We start from the raw sequence: 11,673 nt of genomic DNA, 5'->3' as shown, positions 1-11,673 counted from the left end.
TTTACAGGTTTTTTTTTTCAGCGGGGCAGGGCTGGGCACCAAGAACATCCTAGTAGATGTGGTTGGAGAGAATGAGGTCGTGTATGATGGGGAAATAAAGACAGTGAAGAAAACTGGCGCACAAACGCCCAAATACACGAGCATTGAATGTGGCACTAAAATGTGTCACTAAATAAGTTTTTTCAAGTAATATTTATTCAGACTCTACTTAAAAGTCATATTCCTACTAAATAATACAAAAGTTATACAAATAGTTATATCAAAATATCCTTAAAGTACTTAAAAGTGCCCATTATGTAAAATGTCTTGAGTGACAGGTATCATAATGGATCGTAATTATTGTTTAATTGTATGTATATCACTCTAATGGTGCAGCTAAGTATTGATTGATTTTAATTATTTATATTATGCTGGGATGTCTGATCTATAGTAATACAGCATAATTTACTTGTACCTAAGTAATGTAAACGTCCATGCTTTCAGCCAGTGGTTTCAGAAATTGTCAGATTAACAATAGTCCAGCCCAATAATGTTCATAATGTAGCATCAGAGAGTCAATCATGTGTTTGTCGAGGGCTCGGTGCCCCCACACCGGACATGTGCCTCCTTGTGAACATGCACAAATTGTTACATGGCCTTCAAAGTGTAAATACAAACATTACTAGCCTAGCTGTGACTTAACAACTATTCAAAGACTTAGAGATCTATACTTACCCTTTTACGCACTTGTACAAACATCTGTAAAAACTATAAATAACCTGCATGAGGCTCTTTACTGAATGACAGTTTTATTTTATGTCACTTAACTTAACACATAACTGGGTTTTAAGAAGATGACATATGTGACAACTTGCTGCCACTGGGTATAGAAAGCAGTACATAAATTTATTTGCAGACTCAGTTTACTAACAAACTACCACCCCCCAGCTGTGGAGACACTTGCACAGCTGTCTTTTTATTTTGCTGTAGAACTATAACCCATAAACTGTTTTCCTCATAGGTTTTTATGTGTGTACATTGGGTTGTTTTATCTTTTATTTCCTCCACTCTCTTTTGGTTTTCTGGTGGTTTTCTCAGCTGGCTTAAGCATGTCTAAGTAAAGCACACTAAGGGGAACTGGTTAATCTTCATTTAAAAGGTTCAGTTTCTAGATCATACCTCAGTATTTTGCATACTAGTTTTTGTCATAATTTCATAGGATAGTTTAATTTGAACTCTATCATGATTTTTACATTTGATATTCCTCTGAAAAGGTGATGCTCCTCTATAATTTAATGGAAAAAAGTAGCAATGGGCACATTTTAGTGTGCCATGTGTTAGTCCTTGGCAATGTCTACATCCTAAAAGTGTGTACACTACTCCTATGATGCAATGGAGATAAATTATAAATCCGGTTAAGTACGAGTCCTGAAATTGTTATAATAACCCAGTAACATCACATAAAACTGAAAAGTGTGTCAGTACAAATGAAAATCAACTCTAAGTGTTACAGTCTCCACTGAACTGAAACCAGTGGTGTTGAAAGAGTGCCTAAGAAATGACGCTCATGCTTATGTTTCGTTGTAAATGGTTTTGACTGGAAATTTCAGAAGACTTAGATGTGTGGTGAGTGGGTGTAAAGAGCCTCTTTGCTACGGCAATCAGATGCCTTAGAGCAAATGGTGCAACACTTCCAAGTGCAGCTGATTAGTCAGTAAAGAACTAACTGAAAAAGGAAAATGATGACTGTTTACCCAATTATTTCACTGATAGTTTAAAGATATTGTGTAAACAAAGTCTAAAATTTAGCCTAAAATAAATATTTGCTTCGCATTGCACTGTGGTGGATTCCACTGACGCAATCAGCTGTAAACAGATCGAACTGTGTTAGAAATCATTAGAAAGTACTTAAAATTAGAAAATGTATGAATGTATTAGAAAATAATGAAATTGTGGATATCAACACATTAAACAACACCAAAAAGTTTTCTGTAGCACATCTCCTGTCTCAGGCCAAAACCTTTATCACACTGTCACCCACTAACACGCCTGCCTTAAAAAATTTTCAACTTAGTGTTTGTCAGTCCAGTGAGATTGGGTGTATTTGTTGTAATCTTGTCATCAGTCCAACGCCTGGGAGTGCATCCTGTCATGTGATTTCCTGAAGCTGTTACGTTCCCCCTCGTTGTGAACAGATCTGACATATTTCACCTGCAACAAAACAGTCAACCATACACAGAGAGCTTGAGGAACAAACAAACTCCTGACCAGCCATTCAGAGGTCTTCATTTCAGCGTGACGATGTGTGTGATAATTTTTATGCAGATAGCGGAAGTAACTTCTCTCTTCACACAACTTTAAGTTGCATCTTCCACGGAGAAGCTTGTTGAAATGCTATCTAGATGAAGTAAGAAGTTTGGATACTTTTTACTTTTATATTTCATTTTTGATTAAAGAGGAAGTTCAAGGGGAAAATGGAGGCGCACGAAAGTGTCGACTTTAAGAGGCTCATGTCAGGTAATGAAAAAAACAAATGTGCCTGTGTGAGTATGTGAGAAAATGCTGTGCTTGTTTAACATGGTGTCAGTACTCACAGTATGTACGAGTGTGTGAGACTTAATGGCAAACTGACCGTTTGTACTATGCTCGGTACACGGTCCCTTGGCAGTTTACTGCCAGTTGATTGGTTTCCCTCATGGTTTTAATCTAACACAGGTCACATCCAACACTACAAATCTTGTAAAACATTATAAAGTTTTGACTTATTAAGATGTGCGCGTTCTTACCTCAAACACAGAAGCCACAGAGAAAAAAGTAAACTGTTCCAAGTTTGCAAAACAATAGGAGGTGCAAACTAAATAAATAACTGATATGGTTGTTGATGTATTATTATCATCTCACTGAAAACTGAATACAGCGTATTTGTTTTTTGCACTGCTGGCTGAAAAGATAAGACATTAACAGACTTAACCCCTCAGATATCCAAGTTGCACAGATCGTGCAGAAACAATGTTTTCTTGATTCCTTTTAGTTTCTTTATGTTTGTTTTATGGGATTTTTTGTGATAACAGGAACTTTGTGCACATATCGTGTTTTGTTATATTGCGTTGTTTGTATTATGTGCATTAGGATCTTCTACTGTGAGCTAAATATACCTTTGGTTACAAAGCAAGCAACTTAACTCTGAACAAGTTACTTTAGTCATTTTTAAAGCTCTTTCTTACCTTTTACAGACAGAGCAAGCAACAGTACAGCAGCTTGCTTACAAACTTGTACTGTAATCTACTTTTCTGTGTTCACCCCAGAGGAAAGCACAGTGTCCACCCTGTCTTCAGACTCATGTGAGTACTATCAGACTGAGATATTTGACCTGCTGCCCAGCATTCAAGCTTCCCGACCTGAGCAGAACAGACATGACTTTTCGGAAGAGACCAACCAGGGTGGCCGAGAGGCCGGGGAAAAGAGTGGCCAGCTGTCCAGAGGACCCAGAGACAAAACATCCATGCAGCCACTCAGAAACTTGCCCATGTGTATTCAGGGAAAGAGGGGTGCCAAGTGAGTAAATCTTTTGACAGACTTCCCAAATCTGCTTCTTTTTGATCTACGTCTTACTTTGACATACATGCATAAACATGCAGTTAACTTATTACTTAAATAGAATACTACTGATTTACTTAAAGAAACATATTACAGTTGCGTATGTATATCTTTGAGCAGTTGTTTCCACATTTTTTTACTTAAGACCCAGTAGAATGATGCTTATGATCCCGCACACCTGTAGGGAATATTTCATTGGCACCTACCAGGATTGTTTCCAGATTTTTTTCAAAGCACAGAGGTGATCTTGGAAAAAACAGGGATGTGATATCCTAACCGTCGGCTTGATTTTCAGGCTTATGCTCAGCCCGACTGTGCTCATGATGAGTTTTCAGGGTATTACACGTGGCCCTGAAAACTCATTAGCACTGAATAGCTGTTTAGCAAATAAGCAAAACAAGTTCTTAGAACTTTTACCCAAGTAATCACTCAATTAAGTATTAGCACCAAGGAATAGCTTAAAGTAAAAGCACATTACTGAATCATAATTATCATATGCTGGTGCTTGATCTACAGTAGCAGTCCAGCAAACCCTCCTCTTTAATTTCTGTTTCAGCCATCTTAGCTGACTAAAACTTCTTAACACATTACAGCTGTGGTCGAGAAATGCTATTGTTAAACAAGTTTGAACCAAACGACAGTTACAAGTGTTAACAGAAGTATTAAGACAACAAAAAAGTGTTTGAAGTGAGCACTTTTTTTTGTACAGACCTCAATCATTTGCTGACACACTTAACTGGTACTTGGTCAGAGGCTATGCATTAACGAATGTTGGATTTCTTTAAAACATAAAATGTCTGATAGCTTATATACATGTTTAATTTCTGATTAAATGTATCATGATTAACCTCTAAAGCTACCATGTTAAATTAAACAGGAGTTCGTTAAATTTATGCTATTTTCTAGGGAAAGGAGGAAGATGGAAATCAATGATATTAATTTTTGGGAGTCCTGGAGGAAAACTCAGAGCACCAACAGGAAGAGGGTGAGGGAACAGATAAAAGAAGCTCTGTCTGGCCTGGTGCCATGGCGGCAGACCCTCCGGACCATCGAAGGTGAGATAGATTTGTGGTGAATTAACTTAGTATGTGCTGTGACTGAACCACTCAACTATAACTCACCTAATTATTTGTTGCAGGCAAGTTTGGAGTTGGGGTGAAGTCCTATTTTGTTTTCCTCAGATATCTGATTTACTTGAACCTGCTACACTGCGTTCTTATCGGGGGTTTCATTGTGGGTCCATCAATATTTTATCGCACTGACGAGTATGGTAAGTCAGCCGTGACAACAGATGGCAGCAAATTAACCACAACTAGGAGCTGACATCTAAAAATAATTATTCTCTCTGATTTTACAGAACCGTTGATATTTAAAGAAAGTGACTCTGCTTTAGATTTCTTCTTGGGAACAGTAAGCTTTTGTGTTCTAATCTACGTGTAGTATTTATTAGCAATAGCCCCACATGTTTCCCATAATCTTTTCCTTGTCTTTTCTGCAGGGCTACGTGAATCGTTCCCTTGTCTTCTATGGCTTTTATACACGAGGATCCCTGGATTTAAAGTGCTTGAACACACCGTTGCTGTACCTCGCTGGAATCTTCTCAATCATATTTTTAAGTCTCATTCTGGTGGTCCGCAGGTAAGTGATCCACAACAATGCAACATAAGAGGTCAAAATGATGTTTTATTTACGTACATTCACCTGTGATAGAACAACAGTCGGCTACAAGCACACCTGGATGCTCGGGAAGCGTTACAGCATGAACGTGAGCTATAAGATCTTCTGTGGCTGGGACTTCACCATCCAGGATCCCACTGCTGCCGCTCTCAAACATGGCTTCATCAGAAATGACCTCAAGGTGAGTGGCGAGGCACTGACACCCTCATAGTAAATTAGCCAAACTGGTGGTGAAGTTTCTGAAAAGTTTGTGAAGTCTTTAAGTCTAACTATGTTTTCATACATACGCCTCAGAGAAGAATAAAACGAAATAAATATAATAGTAAGACCACCAGTGACCGCCCCCTCAGCCTCCTACTGGATGCACGTATTGTATCAATTTGAAAATCCTACGTGACTTCTTTCTCGACTTACCACATTCACAAGATTTTCACAAAACTTGACCTCTGACCTTGACCCTGAGGTTGAGATCACTGAGATCTGAACTCGTTAGTGGATGCACTTATGGTATGAATTTCAAAACACAGCTCCTTGTTCTCAAGTTATCACATTCACAAACATCCTTTAACACCCGTGGGGTAAAATCATGTGCAGCATGGTGGCGCAGTGGTCAGCACTCTTTAAAGGAAAGCTGCGGACAGTTTAGGGGCTCTGTATGTGTTTACTGTACTTCTGATGTTTTGCTGGAGTCTTCGGGTAGCGGTGTGGATCAGATATGGTCATCACAATAGTTTCTGCTTCTCTACAGCTTTTCCTGGAGGAGCAGAGTTTCTCTTTAAGGGCGGCTCAAAGGACACTTGGAGAGAAGGTCCGTCTCTACCTGCTCAGAATCGTCCTGAACCTGATTACTTTATCTCTGCTTGGTGGAGCCTTTTACCTCATCTACTTCGCCACACAAACATCTCTGAAAAAGGTAATGGTTTGATGCCAAGTATTGCTAAATAATGTGGTTTCCTCTTTAGCATGTATTATGTTATTTGATTTTGCTCCCCACTTTAGTATTTCTATCCGCACTTATCTTTGTCTCCTTCTGTTTTGTCTCCTGTTTTATCTTGTTGAGGACTCTCTCCAGGTACATTCAAATAGTCCAAAAAGATTACCTCTATCTGCTTTTTTAAACATTTACATGACCTGTGCTACTTGGTCAATTATGTTAACTGTTTTCATAAATAGTTGGATAGCACATCACTATTATTGTGGGATGGCATGTGGGATGATCTCCTTTCATAAAGGGTGGCCTGGTGTCTCCTATGCTGCAGCAGTTAATAAAGGAATCAGTATCCTTGGTATTTGGGGAATTCAAACAGCTCTTATTATGACTGCCATGCAGTTCATTCTGAGTCATTTCTCTAACCTTCCTAATTGATACTTTCTATTCACACATACTCTCTGTGTCTCTAGCTCCTATTTTCCCTTCTTAGAGCTTGTTTGCCCCATATTAATTTCCATATGTGTTCATTGTTTCCACCTTTGCCTAATCAGCCCTCTGTGCAGTCCCTTGTTAAATGTCAGCTCTTTCTTTAAGGCAAGCTGACTTTCTGTGTCTCCGTTTTCTTTTCTTTTTTAATAACAACCATAAAAGTTTTACCTTTTTGTTGTTTAATGTGCTTCTGTGTCTTGAATTTGGACCTGCTCTCCTTTAACACCTAACAAATATGCTTTTTTAAAACAATACTTTTGTCTTTCTTGGTTTTCTCATTCCTAAAGTAAATAAATATTCTTGCTTTGTTCAAGTATGTATTTGTTGAATTTCCTTAATAGCTGATAATGTATGTGTGTCTTAGGACAACTCTGGACACCACTGGTTGGTCAGTCTTCTCCTCCAGTATTTTCCTCCCATCACCATCACCTTTGTCAATCTAGTCCTGCCCCACATCTTCCGTAAGATCTCATCTTTTGAAGACTACTCCTTCACCATGCAGGTGAATGTCACGCTTTTGAGGTAAGCTGAAAAGAGACATCAACTTTTACTCTACATAAAGGCACACATGTATTTGCATATTTACTGTTTCTTTTCTTCAGGAGCATCTTCTTAAAGCTGGCCTCCTTGGGGATCTATTTATTTTTTGTCTTCACAACAACAGAGCAAGATGCCAAGGTGATACAGAGCTTTAATGACACATCATCAAGGGTTTAAATTATTTTTTTGAATCCATTTTAAACAGAATCTTTGTGTCTCTTCACTGTTTCAGTGCAAGGAGAACCAGTTTGGTAGAGAGATGTACAAGCTGTCCATCTTCAACTTCCTCGCAACTTTCTTCAGTGTCTTTTTCTTTAACTACCCCAGGAAGTGGGTTTGATTGACATTAACAGTCTGTTTCTTTCTCAGTCATCTTTGTGGTTTGAATGGAAAGATCAGCAATGTCTCTCCTTAGTAGATGACAGGACAGATTCGATCTAAGCCATCTCCCTTATCTTTAACAGGTTGGTACAAGAGACGTATCCAAGATCCTCCCTGGCCAGAATATCAGGGAAACAGCGCTTCCTGATACCATTCAATGTGCTGGACCTTGTTTACAGTCAGACTGTATCCTGGGTGGGAGTCTATTACTGCCCTCTGCTGCCTGTCATAGGAATCGTTTCATTGGTTGTCACGTTCTACGTTAAAAAGGTTAGATTATTATAAACTCTTTATATTCCTCACTTTATTATTTTCTATCTGTAAATTGGTTAAATAAATCTGTAAAAGAAAAATCCCAGCTGTCTTGGGGAGAGAAGCAGGGTATGCCCTGGACAGGTCGCCAGTCTGTCGCAGGGCTAACACATAGACACAGGCAATTGATACAATTTAACACACATTTGGGAAGCTGTAACACAAAATGTTGCCCTTTCTTACAATAGTAAAGATCTTTAAAATGAATCCTTTCCACATCAGATCCAAAGGTTAATCGCTTTCCGGTCCAAGCCCCACATCTGGTAAAGTTTTTATGCAATTCCAGCCAGTGTTTTGAGTAACCCTACTAAAATAGCATCCTAAATCAGATATTAAAAAAATATTGTTAAAGGATAGGCACAAATCAAGATGATCTTTAAGCAAACAAGAAGCATCAAACAGGTCAGCAGGGGGGGAAAAGCTTCAAGGAGATGGGTAAGATGTACTCAGGTGAGCTGAAATAAACAAAACCGTCTGGCAAATAAAATCTGAAGGGAAAACTGACTGATTTGGGGATAAAATAAGTGGAGTACATTAAGTAATGGCTATATAGAAGTCTGGTTTTAGTATAAAATGTGTTCAAACCTTTTTGCTCTGCCTCTGTGTCTTCAGTTCAATGTCATGCGGTGTTGTGTGCCAGAGCAGCGGATGTTTCGAGGGTCCAGCTCTTCAGTTTTGTTCCATTTCATGTTGCTGCTTGGTCTCTTCATGTGTGCAGCGACACTGGGCTTCAACCACTATCCGCTACAAAGCACTGAGGGCAGAAACGCGTAAGGTTTTCACTCCAACTGCATCTAACACCGCCCGTCCTTCTTTCTTTTATTTTTAATTTGAAACCTTTAAGGATCAGAATTAAACCCATATTTATATTTTATCTTTATTTACTGCTCATTTCTCTCATTTGTATTACCTCTGCCATCCCAAGGTCCTCCTGCGGTCCATTTAGAAATGAACAAACAATGTTCACTGTGACTGGAGGCTGTGTGAAAAGTCTCCCCAGCCCAGCCCAGACCACTATCCGCTACCTGACTTCTGAGGCCTTCGCCCTACCACTAATACTAGCAGAGATGTAAGTATGCAAATAACTCCGCACCCAATACAAATATCAAACCTGTATTTGTAGTGTTCACCTTTACCAGCTCACCCTCCTTTAAGATTGTTTAAACACTTTTCGTTTTGTCTCCTCAGCATATTCTTAACCTCGTATGTGTCTCGGAGACGAGCCAATCAGAGGGCCATTGAGAGACTGAAAGACATGCTAGTTATGGTAAGCACATGTCCAAAATCCTTCCAGTCCCTCCACCATATTGGCTGGTATGCTTCAGGCTAGTTACTTTAAAGCTCCTAAATAAGTGAATGGGTTAAGAGCCATAACTTTTAGGTATCTACATAGACCTACAACTACATAAAATCTTTTCTACTTCACATGTGCAAAGTTACATGACAATATGGCTCATTACTAGCTAGGTCGAGAGCATCAAAGGCTCCTGAACGACTGCCATTCAAGCATTTCTTTAAATATGTTTAAAAATTTGCATGTATGTGTTTCCCCCACAGAGCAGCTCTGATAAGCGTTTCCTGGTGAAGCAGCACGCCACGATGCTGAGACAGCGAAATAAGCACCACTGAGCTCTTTCTGCGGTCATTGAAGAGGACGTCACGCTCAGTCACTAAAAACATCCCATCTATGCTTTTAAAAAGTGGCTTTGGTCTCCACAGACTTCCTCTTAAAACTAAAATACGGTTCTGGCTGCTGACAGCCAGGCCAAGGTGTCAGATGGCAGAAAAAAAAAAAGAAAGTGCAGGCTAACTCTTGCTTTATAAAAGATAAGAGCCACAAATTTAATCTTTTCCCCCTTTTCCCTTTTTATATTGTAAATACTTTAACTATAAAAACCTTCCTCCTTTTAATGGCAACAACTTTATTTCTATAGCACATTTCATTACATATAAACTCAGTGGGCTTAACACATAAAAACACAAAAATGTGTGTGGGTTTGCTGCCTCGAGGCAGGGAAGACAGCCAAACAAAACAACAGCACTTGTCCATGAATACAGATGTTTCCTGAGTCCAGATTACAGTGGTAGCATGCACAGACAATACTAGGCACGTTATGTTACTAACTTGTTGCTGTTTTATCTGTTAATCTGTTAAGGATCTCAAGTTTAATTCCAGGAGGAGACAAATCCAGCCTCAGGTGGTCACGAGGTAGTGCCGGTCCCAAACCTGGATCAGTGGGAGGGTTGCCAAATTATTTCCTTGGGTAAATAAAGGGAGCAGCTGAAAGTACCTAACACCCTGAGTGACACAACTTGGTTTAATGAGTATCACTGTGTTACTACAGATGGGAGTAAAGCCCTTTAAAACAAGAAGCACTCTCAGAGCACAAACGTCCACCAAGGTGTCTCACTCTCTGGGCAGTATTTACTTTTACAGGAACAGTATTGTATTTTGTACATTGTCCATCCTGTTTTCTGTTCTTTTTAAACATACTTCAAGAGGTTTGCAGTGCAGTAAAAACAAGTACAAAGTGTGGACTTTTGTTATTTCCCCATTAGTCTACTTTCCATAATTTTGTGTATACTTATTTTTTTATTTATGTATATGTTACATGTGTCATGCTCATTTTGCAGTTATTAAAATTCAATTACATATTTGGCAGAAATATCAAGTGAAAAAAGTTTTTGAGGACAAGTTTGTTTTCCCCAAAAAAATTCTTATCGGGGAACCCTGTACACATCAAAGTGTTATGTATTTAAACGGTTAAAACCTGTTACTGTACATAATAACATCATAATAAAATAAATAAACTATATTCACAGAGCATCCCATATGAACATGTTCTTATCAGTTTGAACACTTGATGTCATTTTAAATAATTCTATATAGGATTATCATCACTTTGACCTTCAGATCAATCTACTGAAGGAGAGGTCAGAGGTCAAATGTAACATGGTGTTTTAAACCATTATATGGTACTTGCTATATGCTGACAATACACACCACACTCACAAGAATTATAGTTGCTAAATTATAAGGCTTTTTTTTTTCAATGTACCATACCATACCATACCAACTTTATTTCTAAAGCACTTTAACATAAAACCAGAGTTTCACAAAGTGCTGTACATGTTAATAGCATACGTAAAGAAAATTAAAATGAGATACAATAAAATAAATAGATACAATAAATTGAAACATGTTAAAACAAATTGAGTCAACCCCTCTAATCAATGCCAAAGGCTTCAGCGAATAAATATGTTTTAAGAAGACTTTTAAATTCAGAGAGAGAAGAGGCCTGCCTAACATGCAAGGGCAGATCATTCCACAACTTTGGAGCAGCTACAGCAAAAGCACGATCACCTTTAAGTTTATACTTAGTTTTCGGTACCTTAAGGAGTTGCTGATTGGCGGACCTAAGGGAACGGGCAGGTGTATATGGTTGTAGTAGCTCCGAGAGGTAGGGGGGGGCCAGGCCATTAAGAGATTTAAAAGCAAATAAGAGAATTTTAAAAACAATCCTAAAATGTACAGGTAGCCAGTGGAGTGAAATTAAAATAGGGGTAATGTGCTCAAACTTTTTTGTTCCAGTTAAAAGACGTGCTGCAGCATTTTGCACAACCTGCAGGCGCCTAATGGACGCATCACTAACCCCAAAATAAAGTGCGTTACAATAATCCAGCCTAGAAGTAACAAAGGCATGGATTACTGTCTGAAAATGCTGTTTCGATAAGATAGGCTTTATTTTGGCTAATTCCCTCAAATG

The 11,673-nt window shown here is 38.7% G+C and overlaps 1 protein-coding gene across 1 annotated transcript; it reads left to right on the top strand.

The window, feature by feature from the left end:
* Positions 1–2,157: 2,157 nt before the first annotated feature.
* Positions 2,158–10,738, top strand: tmc8 (transmembrane channel-like 8). The gene is made up of 16 exons (XM_082535802.1): positions 2,158–2,496; positions 3,285–3,534; positions 4,483–4,631; positions 4,715–4,846; positions 4,934–4,986; positions 5,075–5,214; positions 5,287–5,434; positions 6,002–6,166; positions 7,038–7,195; positions 7,276–7,351; positions 7,446–7,543; positions 7,678–7,864; positions 8,519–8,676; positions 8,832–8,975; positions 9,095–9,173; positions 9,464–10,738. The coding sequence occupies exons 1-16, from the start codon at positions 2,454–2,456 to the stop codon at positions 9,533–9,535; spliced, it is 2,052 nt and encodes a 683-aa protein (XP_082391928.1). The 5' UTR covers positions 2,158–2,453; the 3' UTR covers positions 9,536–10,738.
* The last annotated feature ends 935 nt before the right edge of the window (positions 10,739–11,673 follow it).

Source organism: Aulonocara stuartgranti (genome assembly GCF_965226115.1).
Source record: "Aulonocara stuartgranti genome assembly, chromosome: 6".
Classification (NCBI taxonomy): Eukaryota; Metazoa; Chordata; class Actinopteri; order Cichliformes; family Cichlidae; genus Aulonocara; species Aulonocara stuartgranti.
Note: the sequence above shows the minus strand (reverse complement) of the source record. Positions and strands in the feature narration are given on the sequence as shown.

Excerpts from the sequence above, each read along its gene's own strand:
- tmc8 (XM_082535802.1), top strand. The coding sequence starts at position 2,454 with ATGGAGGCGCACGAAAGTGTCGACTTTAAGAGGCTCATGTCAG. Across the intron at positions 4,987-5,074 it reads TAGATTTCTTCTTGGGAACA|GGCTACGTGAATCGTTCCCT; the intron begins GTAAGCTTTTGT and ends TCTTTTCTGCAG. Across the intron at positions 8,976-9,094 it reads CCACTAATACTAGCAGAGAT|CATATTCTTAACCTCGTATG; the intron begins GTAAGTATGCAA and ends TTGTCTCCTCAG.